This window comes from Eumetopias jubatus, unplaced genomic scaffold (assembly GCF_037043125.1).
Source record: "Eumetopias jubatus isolate StellerSeaLion01/CBP00866 unplaced genomic scaffold, mEumJub1_p1.0 scaffold_159, whole genome shotgun sequence".
NCBI lineage: Eukaryota > Metazoa > Chordata > Mammalia > Carnivora > Otariidae > Eumetopias > Eumetopias jubatus.
In genome coordinates, this window is record NW_028274965.1 from 103610 (window position 1) to 118251 (window position 14642).

General features: G+C 41.5%; 1 protein-coding gene across 1 annotated transcript in view; it reads right to left on the bottom strand.

Annotated features, from left to right (window-relative positions):
* Positions 1-11577, bottom strand: part of LOC148161556 (X antigen family member 5-like) — a 34661-nt gene extending 23084 nt beyond the window's left edge. The window contains exons 1-2 of the mRNA XM_088020760.1: positions 11545-11577; positions 10187-10295 (exon numbers count right to left, since the gene is read on the bottom strand). Of these exons, the coding sequence (XP_087876886.1) occupies positions 10187-10295; positions 11545-11577 (142 nt within the window). The remainder of the gene's footprint in view (positions 1-10186; positions 10296-11544) is intronic.
* Positions 11578-14642: the final 3065 nt, after the last annotated feature.

Consider the following 14642-nt stretch of genomic DNA (forward strand, 5'->3'; position numbering starts at 1 on the left):
ACTCACTTAAATCCTCTGTATAAACTGTTTTTAATCTGATGTTAATTACCATACATTCTCACATCATTAGTTTTTGAGGTAGTGTTCCCTGATTCATTGTTTGCATACAACACCCAGTGCTCCATGCAGTACATGCCCTCTTTAATACCCATCACCGGGCTAACCCAGTCCCCACACCCCTCCCCTCTAGAACCCTCAGTTTGTTTCTCAGAGTCCATAGTCTCTCTGTACAAACTTTAAAGAATTGATGGACTGGCGTGGATATCTCCTAGTCTTTTGGACGCGGTAAAAAAGAATCGTAAATAAATTTCCTTGCTTCTTAACCTGCAACCCACCAATCTGAGGTGATCCACCTCTTTCTTGGGTTTATTCCTGCCCTCCTCTTATGGGGGGGGGTGGTGCTAGGTTCAGATTACACACAGGAGGTTCCTCGAATAAGGAAGCAACACAATGGCATGAAACACAATGATGACAGAATACACACTTTGGTTAATGTGTACTAGTAATGTAAACTAGTATTTAACAAAATGACTCACTCGAATAAGCCTTAACAGGCTTCAAAGGAAGTAAGAATCGGTTGCCTGACAAGAGGAAAGTTGATGTAGAATTCAACATTAAAAAGAACGGAAAAATCTCGGACCAAGCCATACTCTGGTAGGTAACTTATGCTGAAAGAAATCATACTGAAAACTAGAAAATAGCTTTAATCCAATATTAATGAAGGTGGCCCACAACTTGTACTGAATGCAGATGAAGTCATGCTTGAGGATAAGGTATAGTCTAAAGTGTATAAACAAGAGAACAAAGGGTGGATAAGAATTACTTCAAACTCTACGCCAACAAACAAAAAAAAAAGGAAGAAGCTATTAAAAAAAGGATCCAATGATCAGTGCCTGGGTAGCTCAGCTGGTTATGCATGTGACTCATAGTTTTGGCACAGTTTACTGAGATCAAGCGAAGCGACAGGCTCCACGCTCAGCATAGAGTCTGCATGAGATCTTCTCCCTCTCCCTCTGCCCCTTGCCCCACTTGGGGAAGCTCGCTCTCTCGATCTTTCTCTCTAAAATAAACTAATAAAAATTTTTGAAAAAGAATATCCGGGGTGCGGGGGTGGCTCAGTTGTTTAAGTGTGTGCCTTTGGCTCAGGTCATGGTCCCAGGGTGCTGGGATCGAACCCCACATCAGGCTCCGTGCTCGGCGGGAGGCCTGCTTCTCCCTCTCTCACTCCCCCTTCTTGTGATCCTGCTCTTGCTATCTCTCTCTCTGTTCTGTCAAATAAATAAATAAAATCTTAAAAAAAAAACAGCCAATGGGAAAAAGATAGTCTCTTCAACAAATGGTGTTGGGAAACCTGGACAGCAACATGCAAAGGGATGAACCTGGACCATTTTTTTCACTATATACAAAAACAAATTCCCAATAGACTAAAAACCTAAATGTGAGACATGAAGCTATTAAAATCCTACGGGAGAATACAGGCAGTAACCTCTTTGACATTAATCATACAATTTTTCTACATATGTCTCCCAAAGCAATGGAAACCAAAGCAAAAATAAAGTATTTGGACTTCAACAAAATGAAAAGCTCCTCCACAGCAAAGGAAGTAATCAAGAAAACTAGAAGGCAACCTATGGATAGGGAAAAGATATTTGCAAATGACATTCCTGATAAAGGGTTAGTATCCCAAATATATAAAGCTCTTATGATACAGAATCCCCCAAACACAAATAATCCAGTCAAGAAATAGGCAGAAGGAAACAGACGTTTCTCCAAAGAACACATACACAAATGGCCAACAGATACGTGAAAAAATCCTCCACATCCCTCGCTATCAGGGAAATACAATTCAAAAGCACAATGAGATACCTCCTCACACTCGTCAGAATGGCTAAATTTAACAAGTCAGGAAGTGACAGATGTTGGTGAGGATGGGCAGATAGGGGAACCCTCTTACACTGCTAGTGGGAATGCAAGCTGGTACAGCCACTCTGGAAAACAGTAGGGAGGCTCCTCACAAAGTTAAAAATAGATCTACCCTACGATCCAGCAATTCCACTACTAGGTAATTACCCAAAGGATACACCCGTAGTGATCTGAAGGGCCACCTGCACCACAATGTTTATAGGAGGAAAGGCCACAATAGCCAAAATACTGAGAGAGCCCAGATGTCCATCAATGGATGAATGCATAAACAAGTGTGGTGTATATATATATACAATGGAATATTACTCAGCCATCAATACACTGACATCTTACCATTTGCCGCAACATGGATGGAACTAGAGGGTATTATGCTAGACGAAACAAGGCCTTCAGGGAAAGACTATTATCATATGATTTCACTCCTTTGTGGAAATTGAGAAACAAAGCAGAGGATCATAGGGGAAGGGAGGGACAAGTAAAATAAGAGGAAATCAGAGAGAGGGACAAACCATACAAGACTCTTGACTATAGGAACAGGGTTACAGGAGGGGATGTGTGGGGGGAATGGGATATCTGGGTGAGGGGCGTCAAGGAGGACACTTGCTGTAAAGAGCACTGGGTGTTCTATGCAACAGATGAATCGCTAAATTCTACCTCTGAAAGTACTACTACACTACATGTTCATTAATGAAATTTAAATAAAAAAATACTAGACGTCCCAGGCTCAGCAATCAGATAACAAAAAGAAACAAGGGCATCCACACCGGCAAGGAAGAAGTCCAACTTTCAGTATTTGCAGAAGGCAATGATCCTCTATGTGGAAACCCCAAAAGACTCCACCAAAATATTGCTAGAACTGTTACACGCATTCAGTAAACGCACAGGACACAAAGTCAAGCTACAGAAATCCGTTTCATTTCTATACACCAACAATGAAGCAACACAAATAGAAATTGAGGAGTCAATCCCATTTACAATTGCAAAAACCACATAATACCTAGTTATAAACCTTACCAGAGAGGTGAAAGCCCTGTACCCTGACAACTATAGAACACTGGTGAAAGAAACTGAAGATGACACAAAGAAATGGACAACTATGCCATGCACATGGATTAGAAGAATAAATATTGCTAGAATGTCTATACTACCCAAAGCAATCTACACATTTAATGGCATCCCTATCAAAATACCACGAGCATTTGCCACAGAGCAAGAACAAATAATCCTAAAATTGGTATGTATCCACCAAAGACCCAGAAGAGCCAAAGCAACCTTGAATAAGAAAAGCAAAGCTGGAGGTATCACAATTCTGGACTTCATGTTATATTACAAAGGTGTAGTGATCAGAACAAGATGGCACAGCCACAGAAACAGCCACATCGATCAGGGGAACAGAATAGAAAACCGAGAAAGGAACCCACCCCTATAAGGTCAACTCCTGTTTGACAAAGCAGGAAAGACCATCCAAGGGCAAAAGACAGTCTCTCTGAGAAAGGGTGTTGGGGAAGCTGGACAGCAACATGCAAAAGAATGAAATTGGACCGCTTTCTTACACCATACACAAAAATAAATCAAAATGGATAAAAGACCTAAATGTGAATCCTGAAGCCATCAGAATCCTAGAGTAGAACACAACCTCCTTGACAGCAGCCCTAGCACGTTCTTTCTAGATATGTCTCCTGAGGCAAGGGAAACAAAATCAAAAATAAACGACTGGGAATTCATCAATTAACAAGCTTCTACTCAGCTAAGGAAACAAACAACAGAACGAAAAGGCAACCTGTGGGATGGGAGAAGATATTTTCAAATGACACATTTGATAAACGGCTATTATCCAAAACATATAAAGTGCCTATAAAACTCGACAGCCTCCAAATGAAGAATGCAGTTAAAAAATAGGCAGAAGGAAAGGATGGACATTTTTCCAAAGCAGACATCCAGACGGCCAACAGACACGTGAAAATATGCTCAACATCACTGATCGTCGGGGAAAAGCCAATGAAAAACTACAATGAGATATCACACCTATCGCAATGGCTTATGTCTCTGCCTTTAAAAGTTTTTTAAAAGATTTCATTTAGTTATTTGTCAGAGAGAGAGAGAGCACAAGCAGGCGAACTGGCAGGCAGAGGGAAAAGCAGGCTCCACGCTGAGCAAGGGGCCTGATGCTGAGCAAGGAGCCCGATGCTGAGCAAGGAGCCCGATGCTGAGCAAGGAGCCCTGTGCCGAGCTAGGAGCCTGACGCGCGACTCTTTCCCAGGACCCTGGGATCATGACCTGAGCCAAAGGCACCGGCTTAACCAGCTGAGCCACCCAGGGATCCCACCTTTAAAAGCTATTCAAGAAAGCTCAGAAATTTTACAGGAGATCTCTGTTGTTTTTGTTTCTGTTTTGCCATGGAGCTTGTGACATGAGTTACACTTCTCTCTATAAACTGCGCCAATTTGCTTTAGGGTTAGAGTTATATTTTTCTATAGCACTGTAAATTCACTGTGCTAGTATATTAAGAATTGAAATGTTTGTATTACCTGTCCCCCATACTTAAATTTAAATCTTTCTTTCCAAATCAGTGATTTCATCTGAAAAACCGTGTGACGTCTGTGTGCCACAGTTTGGAAAACCTTTCCTTCAAAAGAAGGATAAAACCCCTCAAGTCAAAAAAAACAAAAAACAAAAAACAAAAAACAAAACACAAAACCTTCACCTCGAAAAATAAGAAGAAATTACTATAAACTTTTATGTAAACATCAGATTACCAGTATCATCATCATGTACCTGTCAGTTTTCCTGGCCAACATTTTTAGGAGTATTTCCTTTGAGAAATAGCAAGGACATCTAAATTGGAACTAAATCCCAAAATCTACTGCTTATTAGAGTGAGACGTAAGTTTTGGGTACACTGTGACCCACCTTTTTGTGAAGATTAAATGAGGTTATAAATGTATGGAACCCAGGAGAAAGAAGTGGCTAACATAAATAAGAGTTTTAATACTAACTCTTGTTTTTTAAAAAGCCCAATAAATGGACCTATGGTCGTCACGGTAGACAAGTCGAGGTTGGCCAGCTATTCACAATCAGACAGCACAGATCAAAATTATGTAGTTAAGAGAGCCATGACCTTTAGCTTTCTGGGTATAGAAGATTCGTAAGAGTATAGAAACTGGAGCAGGTAGCTTTTGGAGTGACAGCATCATTAGAGGTGTCTTGCAGGGAAGATGGGCCCCTCACAAAATTTCAAAGGATGGGAACCTGGAGGTGTCCCTTCAGTCACCTGCCATTTAGGGAGGGTCCGACTGCAAAAGAGAGATGCGATCCAGACACAGCTGAACACGGGCAAGTCTAGTCCTACGTTACTCCCAGCCTTCCAGAGTCTTCAGTTCCAGAGAAGCGGAAAAGAGGTTTTACATAACAACTCATTTTATGAAGCTAGTATGGCCTTCATACCAATATCCAAGACAGTATATAAAAGTGTTTGCTAATGACACTCATGAGGATAGTCGTAAAACTTCTAAACAAATTATTAAGAAGTAGAGTATTCAGAAAGATAATATATCATGACCCTGCCCTCCCGGTAATGTATGGTTGGTTTAAACATAGGACAATATGTAAGTAATTCATCACATTCACAGATTAATGAAGGGAAATCCTACCCTCATCTGAATAAACGTACTGCAAGTGTTTATTGGAAGTCAACATATTTTCAATACAAATATTCATGGTAAACGAGAGTAAGAATGGAACTTCCTTTCCTTCACAGTAAATAGACAAAATGTTAAATATTATCTAATTTATCAGGAATAACACAAGGCTGTCCATCGTGGCCAGTTCTTTCAACATTGTACTGGGTGGGTCTGTCCAATGTTGTCAAAGGAGAAAAAGAGGGGAAAGGTTTAAATTGGCAGAAACAAACTGTCAAGTGTTCAAAGATGGTATCATTGTGTCTGTTGAAACTCAAAACGGAGGTCGATGTACACTTATTAAAGCATACGTAGCACGGTTGCTGGACAGAAATTCAATGTACAGATATATCTGTGTATATCAGCTCAATCGGACTATAACATTTCAAAAAGTGACCTAATTTTGATAGCATCGACTACTCAGAATAAGTTTTCCTTTAAAGGTTTATTAATTTAAGAGAGAGAGAGAGAGGGAGGCATGGAGGGAGGGAGGGAGGGAACAGGAGCAGAGGGACAGAATCGTTCAAGCTGACTTCCTGAGGAGCATCGAGCCAGACTCGGGGTCCATCCCATGACCAATGAATTATGACCTGAGCTGAAACCAAGAGTCAGCTGCTTAAGGGACTGAGACCCAGGCACCCCCTACTTGGGATAAGTTTAACACAGATTTCAAAAGATTCTTTGTGGAACGTCTGTAACACTTTATTGAGAGAACTACAACAGTGAAGTACCCCACATAAGAGTAGTCTGCATGTTTCAGCTTGTCCTTGTTTCAATCTGGAGTAGTCCTTCACCTGTAAGGTAGATGTAACAGTTAGAAATACTACTCAGCAGAATCGTATGTCGACTAAATTCATGGTACAGGAAGGACATTATAGTTTTCATTGTATAAGATAGAATTCCAAGCGTATAATTTACCAATATTTTTTGAACACACCCCACTTTCTATTGGTACAATAATACAAAAATACAGTTCAGGTTCACAACACACAAAATGAAATGAGCCTATTAAAAGGTAGTTTTAAATGGAGAGCCAAAGGCGAATATAGGTTACAAAAACTCCAAGCAACATGCAAAGAGCTGAAAAACAAAAATGCACACGTAAGTATCACTTAGAGGCCTCAACTTGAAATAATATTGTGAATATATGATGCCGAAGGAATAATGCCAAGTTGGTTACTGCGTAAGTGATGGGAGTAGAGCAATGAGGACCACATGTAAGTTATTCTTTGTTCTGGTTAAGCGGAAAGCTGTTTTTGTCAGCTAGTGTTTCCCTTACGTCATTGATTCAGTAGGGTAACCGTTTGCCTTAACGGTGTTGGCCTTAACGGCGTTCCAGTCTCTCGAACAGATTATATGGTCACACACTTCACACCTGTCAAATGGGTAAAATTAACAAAGCAGGAAACGAGCCATGTAGGTGAGGATGTGGAGAAAGGGGAACCCTCTTACGCTGTTGGTGGGAATGCAAACTGGGACAGCCGCTGTGGAAAACAGTATAGACGTTCCTAGAAAAGTTAAAAATAGAACTACCTTGTGACCCAGCATTTACACTATGAGGTTTTTACCCGAGGCACACAAAATTACAGACTCAAAGGGTACAAACACGCCAATGTTTAGAGCAGCAGTTTCAACAATAGCCAAACTATGGAAAGAGCCGAAATGTCCACTGATCGATGAAGGGATAGAGAAAACGTGTGTGTGTGTGTGTGTGTGTGTGTGTGTGTGTGTGTGTGTGTGTGTGTGCAGTAGAATATGACTCAGCCATGAAAATGAATGAAATCTTGCCATTTGCAATGATGTGGAAGTCCTCGAGTATATCATGCTAATGAAAAAAGTAAGTCAGAGAAAAACAAATAACATGATTTCACTCACAGGTAGAATTTAAGGAAAAAAACAGATCAACATATGGGACAGAAAAAAAGAGAGAGGGAAGCCGACCGTGAGACTCTTAACTATGGAGAGGAAACTGAGTGTTGATGGAGGAAGATGGGTTGGGGATGGGCTAAATGGGTGATGGGTGTTAAGGAGGGTACCGGATGTGATGAGCACTGGGTATTATAGGTAAGGGATGAATCCCTAAATTCTACTCCTGAAACCAGTATTTCACTATGCGTTAACTACATAGAAATTAAACAAACATTTGAAACCAAAAACAGGAATAGGGGTCCAGATAGCCATAGAGAAACACAAACAGCAACCATTATGTTTTGTTGTTCCCGGTGGCAGCCAAATTTAAATTCACATGTTAAAATTTGACCAAAGATGTTATCTGATAAAAAAAATCATGCAAAATGCAACATCTTTGTATTCTATGTAACCAACAGAACCCCAGAATACAAATATCAGCATTAAAAATGATTGTAATATATCAGAATTCAATTCAATATATATGAGTTAAAGATGGGTTCAGAAGTTAAGGGACTGTAAGAAAATCATACATGTTATATTTCAGCCGCGGGTAGAACCTACCTCAGTGCCTCAGCATATTTCATACAAACTGATATTCAATCCAAATGAATTCTTTGTTTGATAAAAGCAGAACTTACAGAAGGATCTGAATATTATTAGCAGTTCGTTGAAGTATTTATACTCAAAAAAAGAAAATGGTTTCATATTGTATGATTTAATAAGGCTTTGACCCAATTTGTTTCTATCTCTACTTGTGTATAAGTCAGGCCGGCAGGATGTTTGAACTACTTGGGAAAGTAATCTTCATATGCAACCCCTGTTAGAAATGTATCATTAAAGTTATATCTGCATACGTAAAGATATAATATTCAGGAAAAGACCCTCATACTTTGCACTGTCATTGGATAACATACCTGCTTCCGGCATTTTAATGGGCTCTAAGATGGGTAGACTTGGCCCCTTGCATCAGGGTCATCTTCAGTTATACCCCCAGCCTTTGCCTGAGGCAGCTCCTGGAGATCAGCTTCCAGGTCCCGTCCTTAAAACACAAAGGTAATCGATTTAAGCAGTAAATATGAAATATAAACCAATAAAAGCCTATAGGCTAGGGTGATAAAAAAATGTGATGGGAAAATGCATTTCACACCCTTGTTTTCCTGTAGTACGATTTGCTTTATTTCAAGGGACATTCTAAAGATAAAGCCCACTGCACTTCATTTCCTTTCTATTACCACAGTGTTCTTAGAATAGAGAGCATCAGCTACATGTGGGAAATCAAGTCTACACCATGCATAAGATTTTATTTAAAAAGTACAACGTAGTATTCTGAAGGATAAGCTGAGTGTATTCGTGGGCCTCTAACAAATCCTATACTAGTGACATCCATTCGGTAGTAGGGCAATCTGCAGGGTATTTTGTCCAATTTTACCCGTTCGATTTAAGTGCAAAGTCCCTCTATGTATAACTTAGGATAAAGCAGTCATGTATAGAGCAAAGTTCCAAAAGTAACAGCAAAACAGTAGTGATTAACAGCCCCACTTCTGTCTGGCAATGAGACAGTAGGGACAAGTAGGGTGGAAAGAAATTAATGAACTTTGTCGTCAGTCGTATTGTGGAAACCTCTTAACAGCGAATTCCTAACACACTCCATGGCCTGAACGGTGTCAATAATTCACTACAAGTGTTTGATGAAGATGTTCCATTTGGAAGACATTCATTTCTTGTTTCATGATCGTTTTAAGATCCTTTTGATTTTCCTAATCGTAAAAGTACTTCAACACCTTTAAGGCCACGTAAAAATCATATTAACGTAGTGACCCTAATGCCAGTTTCCTGAATGATTAATCAGACAGTGGCTATCATTCACTGAGCTCTTTTCTGGAGTCTCTCTCCTGCTCCACTGAACTGGACTGATTCGTGTGCCACTAATAAGCTACTTTACAGCACAGACACATTTGACTACTAAGCATTCGATACAAAACCATTCACTTGTTTGTAAGAAACACAGATGGTAGGAAGAACACAAACCTCTTTAAATTTGCTTATTTTAAGTAATCTCTACACTCAGTATGGGCCTTGAACTCTCAACCCCGACACCGAGAGTCACATGCTCTACCGACTGAGCCAGCCAGCTTCCCCAAGAACGCAAACTTTGTACTGACCTACGAGGTATATCTCCATGTGTCAAGCAGTCTTTGGCAAGCCACAATCTCTGAGCCTTAGTTTTCTCATTTATAAAATGGGGCTCCCATCCGTATGCAAACTGGCTTTATTCCACGTTACAGGATATGTTGACATAGCACTCTGCCTATGCTGTTGACTAGTGCTTACGGTTTTGATGAAATGAGTGAAAAGGACACACAAAAATGTTCTAAGAAGAACAAATTAAACTAGGGAAGCGATGTATAGTTTTGTAGTTAAACATTTTCCTCTAATTTAGAGAGGACAGTATTTTCAAGCACACCGATTAATTCTCGAGGAAAAAGGGAAATTCGGTACAGTGAAGGACTACAGGAAGCTGCACACTATACACTCTTCACATCTTCAACCCGTTTTCGGGAAATGACTGAGAGTCTCTTCCAATGTTTTCTTTCCTCCTGTAATGGTTTGTCATAACGCATGATGCCCACATACACCCCCTGCCCCCACAGTCATTCTCCTTCCCTTTCCCTTCACCTTGAGCCACAGGTCCTGGTTCAACTTCCTTCCCTTGGTCAGGTAGAATATCCTGACTCTCTGGTGGTGCCTCCTTTTTTGTAGGTTGCTCATCACTGGGTTGCTGCTCCTAAGGGTGTGTGTGTGGGTGTGTGTATGTGGGCAAATAAAAAGTTGGGTTGTTAATACATGCTAACAGTATAAACATACATTATACATTTTGATATCAAATAAAGAATAATCATAAAGACACTCCCACATCATGATTCTATGCGCTTATTCTTAAAAGTGACTCTTTCCACAGAGCAGCTACTCCAACAAAAGGTCGCCACAAGCACTTTGGAATCTCTTGTAAACTATGCTGGGATGGATATGCACAATCTGTCGTTAATAAGCATGACAAAGTAGCCATAGGGTGTATTTACACGGGCAACAGAAATACGGAAGCCTTCTGGTTCAATGTTTCCCTCCCTTTATCAGCAGAGGAGCTTTTATCACTGCATCTGTAGGCCTGCAGCTCAGCAAAGTTTTCAGTGCAATAAATGGACGGTAATGGAAAACATCCAACATGGAAGTATTGACACCCACCTGCTGTTTAGACCCTGGATCATCATTTCTTTGCATGGATCTGGATCTGACTCGGGCACTCATAGCTCACCCTGAAAGGAGAACACCGGTATTTGGAAAATGTACTCTAAAGGAGAAGCATACCACGTCCAACCAAGGCCAAAGGCTTAATTTTTTTTTTTTACTTTGAAAACACTCTGAGAGCCAACCTAGCATCAGTAGAGTGTACAAGCTGTGGTCACACCAAAGACACGGCCTGCAAGATCATTTACATCAGCCAGGCTGGCCGTGAAATCGCCTTATGGACAGGCTAAAGACGAGGCTTAGCCTCACGCCTGCATTCCCCACTATAAAGGCATTTGAGAAAACAGTGCTGGACATTCAAACCTGAGTCACTACTGCTTTGGTCACATTCCCATTTACTAGGCTCATTTTACCGCCTTAAATAACGTTTGGCTGAAATGCAGGGAAAGAAACAATCCTCTGCATACGGCCTCGGTCTGTGTTCGCACTCCAAGGGTTCAGGCGTGTAGTCGCAAACCAGACCCACGGGCCGGCTCCTGCCTCGACCACCGCACGGTGCACGACAAATCTCGCGGACCCACTCAAGCCCCCAGTGTTCCCCGCTACCTGGCCTTTTCCATACCGCCTTGTCGGCTCCCTGCCCCGGGTCCCACAGAGGATCCTGGACTCCGTGCTCTGCTGGCAGCTGCAGGTGCTCCAGGACTCCGAGATCTCCACTAACCGCCCCGCCCCGCCCGCGCCGGGCCTCGGCCCGTCTTCCCCTCCCCTCCTCGACCCACCATCCTCACTTGCCCTGGCCCCACCACGAGGACGAGCGCCATGGCGGCCGCGACGCCTGTGAGGAGAAGGGCGCTAGCTCCTCGCCACTTCCACCTAGGACGCCACAGATCTACCGTCCCCACCTGCCCGCGGCCCACTGACTCCCTCCCCATCCTCGCTCACACTTAAACTCCTGGAAGGACTGATCTGGGGACCTACCAGTTGAATTCTCCTAGCGAGAAAGCTCACCGCACAAAGAACACGCCGCCTCGATGGATCTCACCTCAGCTCGCAGAGCGCGGGCAGCAATGCGCACGCAGCAATGCGCACGCAGCAATGCGCATGCCCAGTAACAGTTGCTCACAGCAAGGACACGCGCACTGTTCGCTCACAGCAAGGAGCATGCGCACAGCCTTGGGTGCCTGCAGGGTGGGTTGAGGTTTTCCCACCTATGCTGCTGCAGAGACTCGCAGCCGCGCGCGTCAGTGGAGGAGAAGAAAAGGGGCTTGAGTGGTCTGTTTTGCACACCACCCAATCTCTCCTATGCAGCCTGATACTTTGGGGACAGAGAGCCGCACATCACCATTAGTGCCCAAAGTTTATCAGAAAGATTACAATGACGAAAATAGATATTAATTATTTTAATACCTATTTTATACGTTTTGATTATTCATTTCCTTTTATGCTCTGGATTTTCTGTCATACTTGAATGTATTTGCTCACCTCTGCGTGAAAACACATTAATAGCTTTTTGCTTTTTTTGCCGTGTAACTGCACATTTAAATCACTGGATTGTTTACTAATTTTTTGTATGTATCTGCAGTCATTCAGTGTTCGGTTCAGAAACTTCTGTAGATATTGGTCCTGAGATTTAAGCCCAGTCCACTGTCACGTTAGTGTTCAGTAATGGTGTCTATGCTGCTCATATATTATGCTTCCCAAATATCATGTAAACAACTTGATAAGTAAAGTTGACTTTATTGAATAACACTGTCGGGGAAAGTACTACCTGGACAGAGCCTTAGCAGATTATTGGAAGAGATATTTATTCAGATTTCGAAGTTGGTGTAGAACAGGTCATTCAATGTTGGGGGAGGGTGTGATTAAGATTGGGTAAAAAAAGTGTTAGAATGGTTTAGGTTTGGTGGATACAGCAAGGCAAGAACATTAAGACAAAGTTTCAAAGCTTCTTGGGGTTGAAAAATGTCATTTTGCACTTTTTATTGAAGCGTTGATGGATCTTCAGGTAGTTCCTGCAATGGACAATAAAGTTATTTTTCAACTTTTATCTTCCTAGGCAACAGATTCTTGTGATAGGAAAGTTATGTTGATGAAGCCCATAGAATCATAAACTCCCGTTAATGTAGCTAGTAAGTTGTGTGTGTGTGATTTCTCTTATTATTTGCTTCTACGTAACTTATCAGTTGAGTGTTTCAGGTAGTATATGGAAATGAAGGAAAGGAAGAATACCCTGATGAGCAAGTAGCTTTTTGTAATTAAATTAGAATACATTTTTAAGCTGACTCATATATTCCATTCAACTGGGCCTAACTTAAAGAAATACCTTGAATTCTGAAAGGGAGGTGTGTGTGTGTGTGTGTGTGTGTGTGTGTGTGTGTTTGTAAAAACAGTTTGGAAAGGAGTTGTGGTTCTTCTTTTTTAAAAGAGAGCAGTCACAACTCCTAGTCTTTTATTTAGTCTATCATATATGTATATTTTTTTTCCTCAGCAAACACGCTATCATTACTACCAAATTTTACTTTCTTACCATCCTAATTGCTATTCCTAGTGCAGTGCACTCAGGAAGTAACAAAAAATACTGGGAGATAGTTACTTTTTCTCCTCACACCTAACTAGCATATGGCAAAATTCATTTCATCCAATGCCTGGATGGCTTATGGGTCATGAGAACCTGGGCTTTGTTGATTTCTAAAGTGTTCCCTTCCGACTTCAAGGGGCAGACTTCAACCTGATGCCAATATTTAACTTCCTGTATTGCTCCTGTGGACTTTAAGCCCTGACCAACTCAATGAATTTATATGTCCATATTTGAATTTGGATGAAAGGAAGTTGTGAGGTAGCTCTTGTGATACACTGGATGCCACAGAAAGTATAGAAGACATTGTGGAGATAAGAAAAATTGCCTGACAGGTGACCCAGGAACTTTCTCTGGCTGCTAAGCAAGGAGCTACCGCCAGACTGACAGCAGGCCCTCTTTCTGCAGGACGGCTGCAACTTCCCACAAGAACAGAGGCTTCCTTTCATCCAACCAAGAGAATCTAAGAACAAGCTTAAAACCCCACAGGACTGAGGGGCCGTGTTCACAGATTCTGGGCAGTGGCATTTCCCAGAGGCCCCTAAAGTGCTGACATCTAAGTTTAACCTGCTTGGTGCTTAAGGTCAAATTTATTCCCCGCCATGTGCAGTGCAAACCACACACTTGCCTCATAAAATGGGAGCACAGTAGGGAAATGGGGTCCCTTAGCTACAACCCAACAATGTATGGCATTCAGCTGCACCCAGCCCAAGCCCAGCTCTCCACAAGATGCCAGCAGTACAAGAAGCCATATATATGCACCTGCTGACTCTTGCTTGTGAGTTCCCATCTTTACCAAGTGACACCTACATTTGCAAAACACTGTTATCTGAATTGTTTTAAAGTTTTATTTTAATCCCAGTTAGTTAACATACAGTGTTTTATTAGTTTCAGGTGTACAATATAGTGATTGAACCGTTTCATACATCACCCACTGTTCATCATGACAAGTGCACTCCTTAAACCCCGTATCTGAATTCTAATGTGAAACTTTGCAGATGGAGCTTATATTTCATCAGCAACTATACATTTGTGTAGCCCTGTGGCTCATATCAAAGATGTCCTTTGTGTCTGACAACACCGAATTCCATGAGGACAAAAATGGAGTTTCTCACATGTATTTGCATGTACTTCTATAACAGCATTTATTGGTCATTGGGAATTTTCCAGTAAAAAGACTAGTGTTTTCCACACTGTGATTTGTAATCCATAGTGGGTCATGAGATTAATGTTGTCAGTCATAAGCAGCATTTAAAGAAATGAGGTAAAATAAAACAGAAAATACCAGAGTGGCCTGCATATACAATATAC